Here is a 20199-nt window from a genome sequence, read left to right as displayed (position 1 = left end):
AATGCTTTCTCAGCCTCGGTGATGGCAAACTGGAGCATGACACATATTCCCCTCAAATCATTTGTCGCTGGTGGAATTTCCAATGGCTTTTCCCCCGAAAACCAATTCCGACTTCCCTCATTTCCCATGACGCTGACGCGCCTGGCGGCCGCCCCACGCACCGTACTCCTCCTGGTAGGCATCCAGCGGGGGCAGCTCCAGGTCCAGCCCCTCCAGGCTGAGCGCCGAGTCCAGCCGCTGCCGGCCGGCCGTGCTGGCTGTGCCTGTCGCGCTGGGGGCCGTGACTGGGGCCGGGGCGTTGTCCAGCCCCCGGCCCTGCGACGCCTGGTTGTCCACCGCCTCGCCGGGGCTCTGCGGACACACACACGCGCTGCTCGCTCGTCTCGCAGCTGCTTCAGCAAGCATCCACACTTTCACAGTTGAATACTGTCGAGCATGGGCGTCGCAACCGGGGGGGACGGGGGGGACACGTCCCCCCCCCCCCCCCCAATAATAAGTCTTCAATTTTGTCCCCTCCAATAATATATTTAGTTTCGTAGTTATATTAAAAATATGATTTATGTGATACAACCCATATGTTGCGCATGGTGCATTTAGTCCAATCGTGGTAATGTGAGAACTGTGTTTTTACAAATTTGTTCTCTGAAAATATTTTTTATAAAAAATAAATTATATATTGCTACCAACTATAATTAGAATATTTAGGAAAGAAAAATGCCTAAAAACCACCTTTTGCACCTCCAAACCCCAAATTTTCCCATCCGTAATTTTCTTCAATCAATAATATTAATTGGACATCAAAAATAACTAATTATTTTATTTCTTTTTTATTTCTATCATGCCTACTCTCAGTTAAACAACTTTTTCAGTCACCACAATTCATAAAGGGAGATACTAAAAACAAACATAGCAATAATAAACAAAAATAAAAGGATACAGGCACTGTATATATAAGGTGGACACCACATAGAGGTACGCACTACTAACACTTAAATTACATATTTTACATTTAGTCTGTAAAACTTCTCTGAATTATTTTAAGAGGCACACACATATACATCATATACATATTATATATATACATAAATACATACATGTATATGCATATATATAAACACATATATATGTATGTGTGTGTATATATATATATATATGTGTGTGTGTGTGTGTGTGTGTGTGTAAATAATATTTGTTCTTCAGCCAATTTTTTGATGCTTTTGTTAAAACAAGTCATATATATAAAATATTAAATAAAAATGAAAATATAAAATGTTCATTATGCTTTGTAATCAAATTCTAGTTTATTTTTTTAACAACAGATCCTATATTACACCACATGCTAAATCAGGACTCGGTTAGCCAACCTACGGCTAAATATGAGTCATAAAACACCATTTGTTTTTTAACAGGAGGTTAGCTTAACTGTCGGTTGGCTATCTTTTGGATTTAACAGGAGGTCGTAAAACCGGCTCTTAAATGTAGTGCTGAGAACTTAACACCCGCTTTGTTTGGACATTTTTTATGACCAAAAGTGTCTACATTTTCGGCCCAAAGTGTTCATGCGAGTTTACATGCAGAAATCTCCCCCAGGAACTTGTGTTCCCTGGTAGTTCATCATAGAAAGTACCTGGTAACATTTTATTGACAATATTCTTCATCAAGAACTCTTTTTGTTTTGGTTCCAATGGACAATTAATTGTTAGGTGTTTATGTGAAGAACCCTTTTGGAACAAAGCATTAGAGCATATTTTGGCAACAGTTTTAATAGAAAAATAAATTCTGAAAAAGGGAAATAAAAAATCAGCACACACTTCTTTAATTGGTTATTTATCCTAAATTCAAGCAAAGAATATTAAACATGAAAGTCATACTGTTTACTTCTGCTGCAATGCTCATATGTAAGGATTTGTACTTCACTCTGCTTTTCAGTGTGTGAGGGAAGCATGTGGGAAAGACTCCAACTGTCTTCTTTTATATTTAACTATGTCTCCTAAAATATTAAGGATCAAATGACTTGTCCAATATGTTTTTGCAAATGTTTATAATGGAGGAGCTACACTAAACTAGAAAAGTTTAAGTAACAATGCCACTACCAACATCATAGTGTGGGGCAGCAAGTGATGAGTTAGCTGCCGCACCAAGAGATGAGTGACATTTGAAACTTGGAACTGTTCTTGCAATTGGGCACGAACCTGATGGAAATCAGGTTTCGGCCAAACTCGACTCAAATCTCTTCAACTACTGAACCACTTTCGCTAAGCCCTTCTGGCTTTAGTACAAGTCTCTACGGAATCTCTGAAAGTTTAGGAACCAGAGACACAAAATCTAGGAGCCGGTCTTACAGTCTTCCACTTATTTGGATTATTTACCACACCTTGCGCAGCAGTGTGAATCACAGATGGCAGGGTTGCTGGAAGATCTGGTGGAGGTGGTGGACGGGGAGAAGCAGATAGATGCAATTCCATAGACTTTGTAAAGGCATTCAATAAGGTACACCACAAGAGGATAATGGAGTAGGTAGAGATGGTGGTAGAGGATGAGAGGGTGGTAAATTGGTTAGGAGACTCTCTGAGGGATAGAAGACAGTCTGTGAGAGAGGGAGGGGAAAGGTCTGAAGTGGAGGAAGTGAAGTCAGGAGTTCTGCAAGGGAGTGTGTTGGGGCCCCTGTTGTTCACTATAATGAACGATATTAGAGATGGGATGAAGGCCGGGATGAGTGTGTTTGTGGATGATTGCATAGTGTAATAGGTGGTGGGGGAAGGGGTACATCTGCAAGGTGACATGAACAGACTGGAACAATGGACAGAAGATAACGGGATGTCGCTGAATGTTGAAAAGATGAAGGTCACGAGGGAAGTGTATAGCTGGAAGGGACAGGTGATAAAGGAGGCTGACAATTATAAGTAATTCGGGGTGACACTGAAAAATAACTTGGGATGGGAAAAACAGTTTCAGCGTTTGGTGAGTAAGGGGAGGAGCACAGGGAGGGAGCAGGGAGGAGGGTAAAGGAGAAGGCATACTCCACATTGGTCAGGCCAATGATGGAGAATGTGGCTGAGATCTGGGATCCCTACCCAGTGACTGAGGTAACGGAATTGGAGAAGGTCCAGTGTAGAGCAGCAAGGTGGGGGATGGGTATGTGGAGGAGAGGAAAGGGCAAGAGGGAGAAATGTACAGTTCAACGGAAATGGTTAAGGAATTGGGGTGGGAAGCATTACAGAGAGGAGAAGGGTGGAAACATTAGTCAGACTGTATAAGGTGATAAAGGGAGAGGGTGGCTGGGGACAGCTGGGGACTAGGGGTGTACAGAGGTGGGTATAGAGGACGGAAAGATAACGGGTGGAGGCTCCAGAGGGAACGAAGGCGAATGGAAAGAGGGAAGCACTCTTTTCTTGGAAGGACACAGAGGGATTGGAATGGCATGAAGGAAGGACTATTCTGGGTAAGAGATGCAAGGGATCTGAGGAGATGACTAGTAGAAGGAAGGGAGGAGGAAGAGAGATTCTTCACCCAGTCATTTCTGTACAAGATTTTGTAACAACAAAATTTGCTGATGTTTTCAGTTTTCAGAACAGCTGTACATTTATATCTCGGTATCTTGGCAGAAGTTATTCCCCAGCAAGGAAAAGTTAGGTTTCACAGCAACCTGGCACCCTAGATTTGTAGTGCCATGTTTCAGTTGACCATCTTGTCATAGTTCCAGTGCTTATTGACATTATAAGCCAACTGAAATCTCACCTCGTCACTTTCTGGTGAAGGATGATCTGATATTTCACTTATATCCATCTTCTCCGACTCGGAAGGAGTTTCATTGAGGAGTTCTCCGTTTTCACTGAAAAACCAGTAATCAGAAATTCAGAAGTAACTGTAGGTAAAATATGTATACACACATGCACTGGATCAGGACCAATGCATATGGACCTATACAGAATGTAGCTGTACTGCATTATTTTGGAACATAGTTACTACAGGGAAGGAGTGGTTAGGGGTTTCTTTCTTGTATAACTGACTTTGTTTCTGGTTGTCAATATAAACATTCTGAAGTCTTGCAAAAAGAACTTGGTAGCTATATTATCTGGATTATTGTTTTAGTTTCATGACTATTTATTTCTACATGTATAAATATATGGTGTTTTTAAATTTATCGATATGAGCTCAAATTGAATTATCCAAAAAAGAATTAAAATAAATAAAATGTGTGATCTTGAAGTAAATATTTTCTTTTCCTTTTCCTTGTCTGGGTGAAAACAGTCAAGTGTCAAAAATAACCCGGTAATAACATGTTTAAAAATATTTGTTAAAAATATTTTATTTCACCAACTGCACAACCTACGTCATACCTCATTTGACTATTTCCCTTCAGCATTCGAATAACAAATTCACGGGGCCATAAATAATATCACGTAAATATATACCACATCAGATGCTGATGTTTCATTACTTTAATGAAATATGCAAACATTCCAAACGAGGCCAAATCATAAAAAGTGCAGTGTTATCCTTGACGCCTTCGGTGCAATTTATAAATGTTTCGATGAGAGGTAATTTGGATTAATACAAAATGAATTTAAGAGCTTCTTACGTGTGTCAGTTCCAAAAAACCAGTTAAAATAATACATTAAAGAGTACTTAAATAATAGTCGTAAATTTGTTCACAAAATAACCTTGTTCTATAGGTTTGTAATAAAATATCAGCAAGATGGTTATATATTATTCTTATTTTTCACTGTTTTTTGTTAAACGAAGCACCCATTTTCTGGCTGTTACGTATTAACTGTATATTGTTAAACGCAGCTTGAAGAAGATAAACATTGATGGTGAGAGAAATTATTAACATTGACGCTCGTAATTTTTGCATATTCGTTGAAATATTTCTGTAATTTCGAAGCAAAAGGATTTATTTTGTTTATAATTGTTTGATTTCGCTAGAGTAAGAATATGTACTCTTGTTTTTAAAATTTAATATATTTGTTTATTTTCAAGTCTTGCTCCACGTTTTGTTCTAACCTTAAAGTTAACGATACATGTGTGAGATACCCATGGTCTAAGATGAAGTGTCACTACGAAGTGCTGGGTGTGCCCAGAGATGTTACCAATGATGACCTCAAAAAGGCGTATAGGAAGCTTGCGCTTAAATATCATCCGGACAAGAATCTTGCTGATTTGGACAATGCAAAGGAACAGTTTCTTCTTGTGCAACAAGCGTACGAAATATTGAGTGATCCACATGAGCGAGCGTGGTATGATGCTCACCGAGATGCCATCCTTAAAGGTGGTATTGGTGGTGATTACAAAGATGACAGTTTGAACGTAATGAGATATTTCACACCTTCTTGTTATAAAGGTTATGGTGATGATGACCAAGGATTTTATTCAGTGTATAGAGAAGTATTCAACAAGTTAGCTGCAGAAGATTCTGAGTTTATGGGTGAAAGTGATAGTGATTTTGAGATTCCGAGTTTTGGTGATTCTCAGAGTTTATATGACTCAGTAGTTCATCCATTTTATGCTTATTGGCAGAGCTATTCAACAAAAAAGTCATACTCGTGGTTAGATCCTTATGATATCCGTGAAGCAGAAAACAGACGCGTGCTGAGATTAATTGAAAAAGAAAATAAGAAAATCAGGGAAAAAGCTCGCAAACAGAGGAATGAAGAAGTACGAAATTTGGTGGCATTTGTGCGTAAACGCGACAAAAGGGTGCAAGCTCATGTAAAACTGATGGAAGAACGAGCTGCTCACAATGTAAAGAAAGTAGAGGAAACCAGAAGAAAGAATTTGAAAGAACGCCAAGAAGCTTTAAAAAATTACCAAGAATCAGATTGGTCCAAGTTTTCAAACATAGAAAAAGAATTAGAGGTTATTGAAGCAAGCTTGACTGCAGAATTTGGTGAAAGTGAAGTTTCACTTGATAGTGAAAATGAGAGTGAAAGTGAGTATCTTGCTGCTAATAACCTATATTGTGTTGCTTGTAATAAAGTGTTTAAAACAGAGAAAGCATTTGCAAACCATGAAAATTCCAAGAAACACAGAGAAAATGTGGAATTATTGAAAACCACTTTGGAAAATGAAGATGATTTACTGATTGAAACAAATGAAAATGTGATAGGTAACAAAGAAAGATTTCTCAAACAGCAAAGCACATCTAACAAAGATGATGAAGAAAGTATAACTTACAAGAAGGATGACATAAACATTAGAGATAGAAAAGAAAATGAAAATGAAACCAGTGACAAAGATGAAAACAGCTCAGACACATCAACGTGCTCTGAAGAGGTAGAGAAAAAGAAATCTAAGAAGAAACAAAAGAAGGGAAATGTTGCTAAACTTTTTGAAGAGGATGATGTGTCAGACATTGACTTTGACCTGTCAATAGGCCAGTCAAGAAAGCAGCGTAAACGAAACAAAGTGTCCCTTCTCACCCAAACTGTACCTAATACTGAGAATTCTGTAGAAATTGATGACAGGAACGGTGTTGAAGTGGATCCTGATATTTCAGCTCGCTTAGCCAATGGTGCTGTTGAAACTAACCCGACAAAGAAGACAAGAAGTAAGAAAGCAAAAGAGCCAAAGTTGAAGCTTGTCAGTGGTGTCGTTAGCAGTGAAGATGGGAGGGTTTCGGATAAGAAGGTGGACGTTGCCAAAGGGAAGGCGAAGAAAGCAAAAGAAGGTTCTAAAAGGGGTAAAGCTGATATGGATGGGGTTACGGACGTGGAACACTGTTGTGTAACATGTCGGTGTGAATTCCCTTCGAAGAACAAGCTGTTTGACCACCTGAAGCGAACGGGGCACTCTGTGTACATACCAGGCGCTGCGCACGGGAGTGTGCCCAGTGTCGAGGGCAGTCGTCGTGGGAAGGACAAGAGAACTAAGTAATACAGAATGTTCACAGTTAACTCAAGCCTTGCATCAAAGTGGCCCGCATTATCCTACTAGAATGTGATTGCTCTGGCACTTGTTTACCAATTGCATCTTAATTTAGGGCCTAGGCTATTGTATTGTAGTAGTTTTGTTTCCTTTTGCATGTCATTTGACATGATGTTGCAAGTGTAAGATATTAATACTCTTAAATCCAAAGAATATATTGTTAAAATGCTATGTTTATTATGTTTGTGGGACTGCAACACACACTATGAATCTGAGATGGATTAGGTACACTTATATGTTCTATCCAGTTTGTATATTTAAAATTTTATATACATAATTTTTTTTGTAATACCAGTTATGTGGGGGGGGGGGGGGGGGGGGGGAACTCTTGTGGTTCTGGACTATCAAGTCAGACGTGCACAGTATGTAATTTATAAGATTTATGAAAATGAAGTGTGTATGCAATACATACAAAAGAGCGATCAGTTAGGTAGTGCTGTGTAGCAAAATTACACTATATATGATTAGGAGTCTTTTCGATGCATGCACATCTGTGAAGTCCCTCATTCACACTGTGGTAGAGTGGTCAGAACACTTGGTTTCCACCAACGCAGTCCGAATTCAATTCCTGCCCAATCAAACCTGGATTATTTTGCATGTGTGAAATGTGGCGGGCATTGCAGTCGGGTAATACCATCTTCCACTTTTTCGTTACACTAGAGCTTCTTTCTTTTCACCTCTGACATCTCTTCTAATGACCCTTATGGCGACAAGACGTTAAAGGCCCTGCCACGTCCATGCAGTCATGTCTGATCTGTCTGACCATGCTGTCTGTAGCAGCGTGCCACATTCACATGTTCGTTGCAGTTGGTACACTGGATGTTACATAGAGGGTGCACAGTAGATTGCTATAGATAGTTACGAGTATCTTGGTTTCACTTGAGAGCTTTATACAAAATAGAGGTTAATGTAAATGTGTATTATGGAATTTCACTACTTTTCATAATGGACAACAAATTCAACAAAGTGGTGCCCAAGACAAAACCGCATTTAAAATGTTTGGAAATTATTATTTTTGCATTATTGTACACTTTGTTTGTACCAATCATGCTTCTCATTGGTGAATATTGTTCGTGACGTCAGATACAGATGGTGCTGTCTCACCTCGGAAGTTCCATTTCGTTAGCCCCGGTCAAACAGATCTGCTCCACACATCTGGACATCAGACAGATATGACAATGCGAATGTGGCAGGCCCTTTAGCTTTCATTGGCGGTAAATATATTCTACATTAACATGAGCACAGGAAAGTGGTGCAAAGTGAAGAAAAGTACAAAATTGAAGGATATGTTGATGAGTTTTACTAGAGTGATGGGTTGATCAGGTTGCATGGATCCAAGCCATCACTGTGAGGGACAACCTTGGTGTGACAAGACTAGGCAAGATGATTCTCAAATGGTTCACCATAGCCTGCTGTGTGAAGTTAAAAGTACACCTCCACACCCAGCCCTGAAGTACATTTTGTATTGACTCTCTTTTTCGAATGCACAATTTCTGCCATTTATCGCTGGCCTTGTTTCTGTGTGCTCTGTTACCAGATGTACCGTGTTTTCTCGCATAATCGTAGCACATTTTATTCTAAAATCAAGTTTGAAAATCAGGGGTGCGACGATTATGCGGAAAAAAAAATTTTTGTTAGGTGAAGTTATTCATAAAAACAAACCTCGTTTATGGAAAGTACGTTTATTTCAAAAAAGGTGGAGTATACAAGAGCACGCCAAACAATTTATATTAATAATTCATTAAACAAAAACCTTTCTTCAACTTTAAATAGAAAAACCAAAACTCTAACGCGAACGCAAGCCACTTGAATCTGACGTGAACTAACATGTCGTAGTACACACTTGCCACGAAAGAATGCTGGCTATCAAATGTAGTTAACTCGGCACCTGACAGAGAGCGCGCGTTGCATCCAATCGGCGAGATATCGATATTCGACTACGTGTGTGCGCTCTATACGGGAAGCAACATAACCAAACATGAATTATGCACGGACTACATATTTATAAACCAGTACGCCGCGGCAACGCAGACAATCAGATAAAGGAATTAACGTTTAAAAACGTCTTTAAAAGAAAATTTACACGTCAGACAACTTCGTATTTCCGTTAATTAAATAAATAAGTGGTAATGACCGAATTAAATTTTAGATTTCTACTTTAAAATACATAGTTTTATACGGAAAAGATACCTACATCGGTACACCGCGGCGACGCAGACGATCTCATAAAGGAAATAACGTTTAAAAACGTCTTTAAAAGAAAATTTACACATCAGACAACTTCGTATTTTTCCGTTAATTAAATAAGTAAGTGGTAATGACCGAATAAATATTAGATTTCTACTTTAAAATACATAGTTTTATATGGAAAAGATACCTACACTAAGCGCTCGGCATCTACTAGCGGGACCAAAAACATCATGTAAGTTAAGGCGAGAAGTTTTTTCATCCCAATTTTGACGGCCTAAAATATGGGTGCGACGATTACGCGATTGCGACAATTATGCGATAAAAGAGGGTACACCATTGAGCACAAAAGTTTTCGACACAACTTTGTAATTTAATGAAAAAAAAATTTTAATGTATTTTGTAAAGAAAAATTTGGAATGAGAATTTTTGAAATACAATTTCCTTTTGTATTTCATCAAGGGCATCATCTGATAATTGATAATGTTAAATTTTTTTTTTCCCCTAAGGAGTCTTAATTGAAAGACTTAATCTTTGTTTCAACTGTTGTCATCAACAATTCTTCTTTATATCATTTAATATTAAAATATTTTTGTTCTTTTGAATATAGCACATAATTTTATGGAATGCCGTGCTGTTAATAGCAACAGAATGCTACAAATAGTTTCTCCTGCAAAATAATAATTGGTGTTCAGAATTGAACTATATGTTTTTTGTGTCAGAATGACAACGGTAATAATACTGTCCAAAGGCACTAATTTAGGGTCTTAGAAAAATAAAAAACATAGTAAATTAAAAAATATATTTTGAAACTTATAGTTAACAATGATATACAAAATGATATTCTTAATGTTACCAAGCTTGGTAGTATCAATCTGGCAACAGTTGTCACCATTTGATCTGTATTGCAATCTAAGTGTGAAACAGACTATAGAAATGATAAATTGTGAATGATAAATAGGGAATGAACCCTAGCTCATTGACCCGTCAGGAGTTTTGACCACTGGACCAAACTTCCACATTATAAAAAAAACTTCAGGTGAAAAAATAGCTTTTTAAAATTATTTTACTTGAGTTTTTAAATATGATAAAAACGCAAGAATTAACTGGAGCCTAGTGAAGTTGGAATTTTTTTTGTGAGAACTAGTCATAGTGTTAAAGCTAGTTTTTCAGTAGCCTAACAGTGTAAATAGCTGTTCATAAACACTCCTGCAACTGTCAATATAATTTTTGAGTCCATGTACTTAACCCAACAGCGCAAGTTATCAAGTCACTCCACGAGACCCAAACTTTTATATAAATGGTGTGGTTGGTGTAAGTGTACCATTTTCTCAAGCAAGCTGAAATAAATCCTTTTGAATGAGAACCGAATGCATAGTCACATTTTTGAGATGTTTACCTGACCTGATGTTGGTACAGAAAATATGCTAAAACTTACTGAGCGGAACTTAGCTCTATCCTGCGGCTCTATCCGGCCGCCCTAGACTGAGTGCTTGGGACAACAACAGCCTAAGTCATTCCACGCAAATACGGCAATTACCATCCAAGTTTTAATTTTTTTACAAGAGAATGAGCAGTCATAACGTTAAAGCAGTTACAAGGTGACCTAAATTAGTAATAGGTGTAAGTGTGAATTAAGTTTTAAAATATTTTAAATATAAGTGCTGTAGCCAGGCTTTTGTTTATGAGAGAGAGTACATTATAAATGTTTTTTTGATAAAAGGATGAAATATTTCGGCTTGTAGAATTTTAGATAAAGGCTGGTTTACCTGTTTGGAAGTATTTTCATTGTGAAATTTAAATTACAAGAGTTGTTTTTTTGTTATCTTTTCTCATTATGAGATAGATCCTAAAGAGTAATAATGCAGTAAAAATTATGTGGTTTTATTTGGAGCCATGTAAGTTAATTTAAATATGTACTTATATTTTTTAAGTTGTATACATTTTTGTAACTGCACAAGTTATTCTTGGATCAAATAAATTATTTATTTTATTTATTACGTAATTTTTTTATTTCAGTTAACTACCATTTCTGAAAGATTTTTAACAGAAAAATTTTTGGTGTACAAATCACACATGAAAACTAGGATTTATTTTAACACAGTGTGTCTGCATTCTTCTGCTATAGTTTTTAATATAATATGCTTGATTTTGTACCATCTTTTTTTATTGTTTTTGGTTTGAAAAAACTACAATTTATGGAAATAAATATACCTACAAAATACAGAAATAACGTCTTTTTCATTATACACTTAAGTTTTCTTCTTAATAATTTATTACAAGAGTAATTGCTACATGATTGAAGCCGTTACCAATATAGTTTAATAATTTTACTTTTAATCTACTTACATTTAAAATAACTATAGTTAGTAATAGTTGTTAGAATTTTTTTAAAAAATTACTTTGCAGTAATGTTAAAATATCTTGCCAAAGTTTTGATGAATAGACAATATGAATATCAGATTTCTATTCATGGTTTATATAAATGGTTTTTATGTCAGGTATATATAATTGAAATCAGAGGTCCCCCCCCCCCCCAAACACTATGACTCACCCCCCCATAACCTAATGATGGCCCCCCCCCCCCCTCCTGAAATTTTTTATGCCATTTTCTCAATGATTTACTCAATTATTTTATAATATACTTTTTTAGTATTATATTTTATCACATTTTGCATTAATTAAAATTGATTTTCTAATAATAATTTTGGTCATATCAGGTAATATTTCCATCCTGAACTGACAGATGCCAAACTGCTTTTGTTGAGGAAAGTGTGGGGTTGCTAATTTGATTTACAAGATCCCTTACAATTATCAAAGCACCAGAAACGTATTTTCACATTAGAAGCTATAATTATGTAAATAATATATACATTTTTCTCGTCTTTTAACCCCCCCCCCCCCCCCTGAAATTTTAATGACGCAGTCTGCGTCGTTACCCCCCCCTTGTGGGCACCCCTGTTGAAATTAATTAATAGGCTAAACAAAAAATTTTCTTTATCTTTTTTACAGTTTTGATTTTTAAACTAATTCTTCACAATGAAGATGATATATCATTTCAATATTGATTATAATCAACTTGTATTTAGATTTAGTATAATTGAAATCAGTTTTTTATTATAATTACTGCAATTTGTTCATTAATTGCCACTAGAGGCTACCATAGACTAATTGTATTTGTATATAGGTTTCAGCAAACAAAATAACTATGCTGTGAGGTGGTTTTGTAGTAAAATTTTTCATGCAGTATTGTGTAATGAAGTTAATTATTATTAACATTTGTTAAATGCTTTTTAACAGGTAATTTCCTGAGTGGCAGTTTGGCACTTCTTAATGAGCAACACACAGATGCCTGGGTAAGTAAATAAAGGGATGGATAATGCTGAGTTAACTTGCTGATGGACGAAGGGCCATCAGCACAGTTTCGCCCGTGTATGTTCGAAGGCACAGCAGAGCGGGGAAGCAGTGCAACTCCGCGGCAGAGAGGAACAAAGAGCCCATACTGAGAGTGCTGAAGAAGCACATCGCACCTCCCCGCGAGACCCGGGACGGGCCGAGCGCTCTGTGCCTGGAGATATCGTCAGGGTCCGGCCAGCACGTGGTCCACTTCGCCCGTCACTTCCCGCACGTGCTGTGGCAACCCTCCGAGTACGACGCGAGGCAGTTTGGCAGCATCGCCGCATACGTGCAAGAGTCGGGCCTCGCCAACGTCCTGCCGCCCATCCGCGTCGACGTCTGCGACGACTTCTTCCGCTGGGGCGGCGACGGCCGGTTCAAAGAGGACTCCGTGGACTTCGTCGTCAACATCAACATGATGCACATATCTCCCTTTGCGTGCACGCAGGGACTATTCCGCAACTGTGGCAAGATCTTGAAGCCCGGCGGGATCCTCTTCACTTATGGCCCTTATTCAATAAATGGGGAAATAACTCCCGCCTCAAATGTTAAATTTAACGCAATGCTCCGTCGGGAGAATCCAGAATGGGGTCTCAGAGATGTTCAGAAAGATATCATCCCACTCGCTCTGAAGAATAATTTGTCTTTGGTGGAAGTGATAGACATGCCAGCCAATAATAAAGTATTAGTGTGGAAGAAGAATGAGACATCATAGATGTTTTTTATTGTATCTGACTTAACTGGTTCACTGATATGCAAAATGTGTCTTAGTAGAATGCTTCATTATTCTTGACATTAATATCACTTGAGTGCCAGATTTGAGTCTGCAATCGTTTTGGATTTCGCATAAGCTTAGAGCATCAAAAAATTTGGAATCATCTTGCACTCAGGTACCTACTATGAAAGATTCACATTGTTCATATTTATATTTGCCTGCCACTTAAGTTAAAGCTTAACTATATCACAGACTATTTATTTTAGTAATATCATTGATAACTGGTAGAAATTAAACTAAGTAAACTCTACATGTGTTTCCATTATTAATTAAGCGTATACACACTCTTAACAATACACACAAACTATATCAGATGCATGTTTTTTATTCTTCAAAATATCGTAGATAAAACATGATGGGAAATGTGAAAAAGAGATGCAAATGGAATACAAATACATTTAGCACTCTATAGTTATTCCCTACGAACTATTTTATGCAGACACATAGCATTCTGGCTGTCTCGCTTCATATCTGTGATAACACCAAAATCATAGTGTGAACAAAAACATGCTGAAACGTTACACATATAAGACGCAGGCAGGCCTGTCTGATCCCTACTACCGCGGTCTTTACCCGCACCAAACCAACATTGCGTCTGGCCGACTTCACATGAAGGGCGTTAGCCTCGCTTCTCGCTTGCTAAGTTGTGTAGCCGTACTCAGCGGTAAAATAAATTGCTAAAAATAAAGAGTATTTTTTTGAGACAGTTTTTCCAAAAGCATTTACCATTGTGCATGTGCGAGTGCGTGCGGATCCCAAAAACATACAAGACGATTCTGAGCAAACAGGTATATCTACCGACAATTAGTAAAAATCTATTTGCTTTTGATCCTTGATACACATTTAATTTGCTTACATTACCTTCCTAGTGGCATTAGGAGAGAAAAATTTAATTACTAGAGTTTTACCAAATCACTTGCCAAACCTTAAAATTCATCTTATGACATATTAGCTTTTTGCTGCCGTATTGCAGTAAATAAAAACTTTACCTTTGGAGGAACAGAACCTAAAAAATTTTATGGAGTTTGTTTGGTTAGTTTCTTCACAATGACGAGTTTATTTTACGGCTGCGCTGACCGGGCAACATTCCAGATCTCTATGTTACATCACATGCTTGTAGCCAATGAATGTGTAGTGTGCGGGAATGGCCTCCCTTATATACTTTACTTACCTTTTGGAAGACTTTTGTTTGGGATCTGGAATTAAACGTAGGGTTTGTGTATCATGGTAACATTCATGATAGGTACTTTAGTTGCACGTGGTTATATTAAATAATGTTGATATAATTTTTACAGGTGAATTTTAGTTGTATTTCGTGAAACCAAAAATTTTTGCTGTTTTGTCACAAATTAAGGTAAGTTTTGGTTTCTATCACGAGTTGTGAAATTCTGCTCCAAGCCATTGGTAATTCGGCTTGATCAGCTTGCTGCAGTCATAGTTTTTAACTGTAGCTATGCTTACGAGTTTCAGACAAAGACGAATACTTAAGTTTGTGATGTAAAGATTAAAAAAAAAACTTTGTAATGTAAAGATTTAAAAAAAACTGTCACTAAAATTTCTTAACACTTTTTTGAGCAGAATATTTTTACTTTTCACAATCGACTTGAAATCAAAATAATACAACAGTAGTTGTTCTAATATCATATCTCGTATTAAAAGAACACAAGCTCTACCAGTATCTAAAATAAAATAAAAATTTGAAAATCAGTTCACAATCAAATGTAAGACAATAAATTGATATGAGTTTTTACTCACAACACTAGTTATAGGTTTGTTAGCAGAAATAAAAACAAGAATTCTTAGTTTTCAAGATTTTATCTGAAAACATATATACAATTTAATGGCCATGCCATATTATATAGTCTTTCACTGCGACAGACACAATAATGTCTTTTTTTACATTGTAAATTAGCAGCAGTCAATACAGTGAGTATCATAAAGTGATAATTGATACCAACACAATAAGCATACAAGTATGAGTAACACATGATACACAAAGCAAATGCTAAAATAACTATTTGGCACCACAAAATACATACATGTATTTATCCTCAAATATAAAATATTTAAATGATGATGATCAAAATATATAGTCTATCTCATTTTTAAATCTTTAAATTTTTTTCCCAATGTGTGCTATATGATTATAACGTTAAAATTGTATAATTATATTAATTTCATTTCCTAAGATCTTCAGCATTGTTATAAAGTAGGTATTCTGTTTTACCCAAGTAGATGCATGATTTATAAAATAACATCTTCATATAAATAAATATAATATTTACATCTCAACATAAAGAAGTCACATTAGTTTCAGATGAACTAAAAAATGGTCATTCTCTAGAACACAAGTGTCTTAAAAGCACTAAGCAGAGCATGCAAGAAAGTTTTAGTATGACTTCAGAAAAAACAAAGCAGCCATCACTAACATCTGTTTTCTGATCACTATGCTATGCCTACTTAAGGGCTGTAAAATCACACCTTAATTGTAATTATAAACAGCATATATATTTTTTCAGTGGTATCGCATTGCAATTTACAATACAATTTATACATACCTGTGACACATGTAATTTTGAGTCACAAAATGTTACACACTTTATTTTGGTAATTTTTTTGTAAATATGTATTGCAATAATCTGCAATATGAAAACGTAGCAAGCTGTTTCAGAAGTAATTTCAACTCTATGATGAAAATCATAAAATTTGGACTAAGCACTAACATCACACATTCGCAGCTCTGTTATCTATATGATTTTCCTAGTTTCAACCAAAAAAATATGGATGTCTGATAGCGTTTAGGGTCGAATGTCAATAATTTTAAAGGCCATGCCAGATTCGTGCTGTCACGTCTGTATGATCTATGTGAGCATGTCTGACTATGCTATCTGATGGATTTTCTGTAGTAGCATGCCACATTCATGTGATTGATTCATCTGGTACAATGTGAATCCAGTGATAACAATGTTGAGCTTTTATACTGTGACTTGTGTCGGGGCAATGAAAAAACCTACCACATTATTGAAATTTCAATTCTTCCTTAATTGTTGGAATGCATGGTTGCATGGTTTTGAGCTTGAAGCACTTAACACACTAAATCCGACATGCATACATATGCTGTGAATTTCAGAAATAAACAAAAATCAATCAGAAAAGATTTAAAATAACAGATCGATAAGTAAATGTCTACTGTATGTGAAGAAACAAAAACATGTGTATGTAAATTCATTGATATAGCATATGTGTTGGCCAAAGAACAAATTGCTTTTAACAAATGTAAACTATTAGTTCATCTTGAAAACTTTCCTGGTTTCGACCTTGGTGGTACGTGCAACAATGTTGTAAAATGCCAAGAATTTACCAAGTGCATTGGCGAAGACAGAAAAATTGAACAAATGTGTGATTGAAAAACTGGAGAGAGGAAAAAGAAGAAAAAAATTGTATTTCTGATATATGTAGATAAAGATGCTGATGTATAATGTAAATTTCTCAAAATAGCTGATTTAGAACATGGAATAGTAGAGGGCATTTTCAGTGATATTACAGGGTCTTTGATTAATTTCGGTATTGCTGACATTGAAAATAAACTTGTGAAGTTCCTAGCTGATGCTTCTGTGAATTTGGGTCGTGATAAGGTTTAGGTGCTTTACTTAAAGATATCCATGGTTGCCTCAATCACCATCTGGAGTTAAGTACAGTACCACTTGTTCACGTTTGTGAACATTAATAAAGAAATAACGGTTAATAATTACAATCTTTATTGTAGAAATTTAACCAACCACTCCTTCGTTTGTAATTTGTACCTAATGATTGTGTAGCAAATTGCTATACAAACTTTCAAAAAATGAAAATATACACTGCTGTTAACCCACTCTTGTCACTAGCAAAACTTTAAGGCCAATAGTATTACAATAACAACCTAGTTACATGTTGATTTGTGTGGCTCTCTCTCTACACTGTGGACTTCCCAAAGATGTAATATGTTGTAAATCTGATATGAATGATATAAATTTATTTATACATTATTTATGACTTTTAAATAAAAATGTGATTGAGTATTTTTTTGGTCATTTTTCACCAAAAAAATGCATCACAAGGTTGATCATCAATCCATTTTTACACTTTCTTTTAGTCTAAGTATTTTACAGGTATGTTTTAACATAGTTTGAAACTTGAGTCAATGTAAGGTTAACAATTGTAAATGTCTAGATGCCTAAAATACTTTAACATCGCATTAAATGAGAACCAAACCATTCAAAAATTGGTTTAAAGTGCTTCATTGAAATAAATACATTATAACTTAAAAGTTTTTTTTTTCCATGTTGTAAAACTCATTTATACAAATATATATTTTACGACACAGGTTTCATGTAGAAAACTCATCTTCAAAAGTGAGTATTCAAGCATAGCAAAACAGAACAATCTGTACATAAAAAAATCTCAGTCTTACAGACAAATTCAGGAGACCCTGGAGTGTGCATAAATTTCAGATATGACTGTGCGTGATTAGTAATGTAATCATGAGCTGTAGCTTATTAATTTATAAAAGACTGTGTTTGATGTGTGAAATTTTAATGAAATGTTTTAGTGACCAACGTATGAAAATCTAACGCAGAAAAGTGAAATTAGTAAAAGACTGTCTAACGACAGGCCACGTGGAACACGGAGTTTATAAGGCTTTTAAACATAAACACATTACAAGCTGTGTTTCCTTCTCACAGGTTTTGGGTAAACTAACAAGAACCAGAAGATCAAGTTGTGTGAGATGCGATCAAGCGTTCGTAGTTCTCTTCAGGATGGCACTCGGAACACTCTGTTGTTAGGCACGCAGCGTCGCTGAGGGGGCGTGGCTCAGGGCAGGCAGATGAGCGTGTGGCCCTGGTGTATCTGGAACTGAACCTTGTCGCTGGAAGTGGCCAGCTCCGCCTGCACGGACAGCACCGAGCACAGGAACGTGAGTGCCACGCCTCCCACGGCGCTGTAGAAGGCCCAGCCTGAAGCAACACGGATCGCTACAGTACTGGCGTCCGGCGCTCGTGCCACGCATAGTTGACCTACAGCTCGTCACATCTCCCAGTTAAATGCGATGGAGAGAGAGAGATTTAGTGCAAAAAACATGGGGACTTTACTACATATGCACTAATCATCTTGCTGTTAGTTGTATTGGTGAGAAAACCATATGTTCATTAATTTTTGCATATAATTTATTTCCTATAGGCATGCCAAACAAAGAAAATCTTAGTCAAAGAAAGTCCAGAGCAGCCATGGTTTTTGAAGATAACTTAACATTTTGGAACTATGTTAGCACAAATGGTAAAATGTTACCAGCAGCTGTCATTAGGAAATATGGGCTCAAGCTTAAAAGCTAATTGAATAAAATGTTAGTAACAGTTGTGCAATAAATTATGCATATTTGCTTAGAAATATATGTATAGAATTATTTCTATAATTTAAAAATTAATTTCATGCATTTTCATTTTAGGATACAAATTGTGTTATTTTGTCAATAAGACTCTAAAAAAAAACTTGTATGACTAGTTAATGCCTGGCATGCGTTGCAATGACTCAATTTTTTTTTGTAATTTGATGTAGGTACACATATACAAAGCATATCTATCTCTCTATATCTATCTATATATCTCTCTATATATCTCTCTCTATCTCTCGCTCTTCTATCTCTCTCTCTCTATCTCTCTCTCTCTGTCTCTCTCTATCTCCTCTCTCTATCTATCTCTTTCTCTCTCTCTAAAAAAACTTGTAAGACTAGTTAATGCCTGGCATGCGTTGCAATACCTCAATAAATTTTTTTTTTGTAATTTGATGTAGGTACACATATACAAAGCATATCTATCTCTCTATCTCTCTTTCTCTCTCTCTAATTCTCTATCTCTATGTTTATCTTTGTATATATCTATATCTCTTGTCTCTATATACCTATATCTATATCTCTCTTTTCTGTATACCTATATATATATCTCTCTCTAGATGTCATTCTATAGCTATGAAAATATTAAAAATCTATGTTTTTACCTATCTATATTTTTATCTAGCTTTATACCTGGCACGAGTGTGACATAGGTATATATAAATATGTGCATATTCGATGGCAACATTGTGTCAAAATTTCAAAGCAATCAGTGAAGAACTTTTGGAGATTTAAGATTTTGAACGAACGAACATTTACATTTTTATTTATATAGATGAATGAGATAAGTTTATGTGGTCAGTAATATTACTAGCAACATTACCTCAATATTAAAAAAAGCTGGGGCACATAATTATAAAATAAAATTACATAACCATTATTTCAACCAAACTGGAATTATTTTTGACATTAAATGACTGGTGGATGCTGAGTTTCACAACTATCAGTCATGGGCGTAGATCCCGGGGGGGCCAGGGGGGCCCGGGCCCCCCCTGGAATTAATGGGCCCCTCCTTGGGGGGGGCCCACTTGTGATTTTAAAGTTAATGGTGTACACAACATATATATATATATATATATATATATATCAGATTATTATTTACAACGACAACAAACACTTTGACATGCTTTACATTCCTACCTTCGATTTCCGTAGTTATTTTCCCTTACCCCTTCTGCGAAAGCCATGGTATGGAGTTTTCCAATGAGAACTTTGAAACCCTTAATTCCTAGAAACCGTTCATTCCAAAGGAGGAAGCTAGGGTAGGGTTCCGTTAGCATTTCCTCCCCATTGTTACCCACACTACCTTGTCCTCTGAAACGACAGTATTATAGGTTTCAGGTAGTCTGTTTTTAAAGTGGTTTTGCTCTCGTGTGCGCCAGTCTTCTGCTTTCTTGGAAAACATCAACATGGATAAGTTCGTGACGCGGAAGACACGGAAAACAGAATCTGATTCTCACCTGGTAAGTTTGATTGTTTTATAAGTAGT

General features: G+C 36.4%; 4 protein-coding genes across 10 annotated transcripts in view; 2 read left to right on the top strand and 2 right to left on the bottom strand.

Moving 5' to 3' along the window:
- Window positions 1-4489, bottom strand: part of LOC134533943 (protein prune homolog 2) — a 29917-nt gene extending 25428 nt beyond the window's left edge. For 5 of the 6 annotated variants that reach the window (XM_063371764.1, XM_063371768.1, XM_063371769.1 and 2 more), the window contains exons 1-3: window positions 4341-4472; window positions 3739-3832; window positions 162-351 (exon numbers count right to left, since the gene is read on the bottom strand). In XM_063371764.1, the coding sequence (XP_063227834.1) occupies window positions 162-351; window positions 3739-3832; window positions 4341-4366 (310 nt within the window). In that variant the 5' untranslated portion in view covers window positions 4367-4472. Of the gene's footprint in view, window positions 1-161; window positions 352-3738; window positions 3833-4340 lie in introns of all 6 variants that reach the window. The other variant, XM_063371765.1, reaches the window with a different exon arrangement.
- A 260-nt stretch (window positions 4490-4749) lies between these two features.
- On the top strand, window positions 4750-15110 carry LOC134533941 (methyltransferase-like 26). Its single transcript, XM_063371761.1, has 3 exons — window positions 4750-4817; window positions 12415-12470; window positions 12559-15110. The coding sequence occupies exons 2-3, from the start codon at window positions 12448-12450 to the stop codon at window positions 13223-13225; spliced, it is 690 nt and encodes a 229-aa protein (XP_063227831.1). The 5' UTR covers window positions 4750-4817; window positions 12415-12447; the 3' UTR covers window positions 13226-15110.
- LOC134533940 (dnaJ homolog subfamily C member 21) lies at window positions 4776-7225 on the top strand. The gene has a single exon (XM_063371760.1). It carries the CDS (start codon window positions 5050-5052, stop codon window positions 6874-6876), a length of 1827 nt encoding a protein of 608 aa, XP_063227830.1. The 5' UTR covers window positions 4776-5049; the 3' UTR covers window positions 6877-7225.
- LOC134533942 (LHFPL tetraspan subfamily member 2 protein) overlaps window positions 15085-20199 on the bottom strand; it is a 66571-nt gene continuing 61456 nt past the window's right edge. For both annotated transcript variants that reach the window (XM_063371763.1, XM_063371762.1), the window contains exon 5: window positions 15085-18279. In XM_063371763.1, coding sequence (XP_063227833.1) covers window positions 18137-18279 — 143 coding nt within the window. In that variant the 3' untranslated portion in view covers window positions 15085-18136. The remainder of the gene's footprint in view (window positions 18280-20199) is intronic.

The sequence above is a fragment of the Bacillus rossius genome, chromosome 7 (genome assembly GCF_032445375.1).
Source record: "Bacillus rossius redtenbacheri isolate Brsri chromosome 7, Brsri_v3, whole genome shotgun sequence".
Classification (NCBI taxonomy): Eukaryota; Metazoa; Arthropoda; class Insecta; order Phasmatodea; family Bacillidae; genus Bacillus; species Bacillus rossius.
Note: the sequence above shows the minus strand (reverse complement) of the source record. Positions and strands in the feature narration are given on the sequence as shown.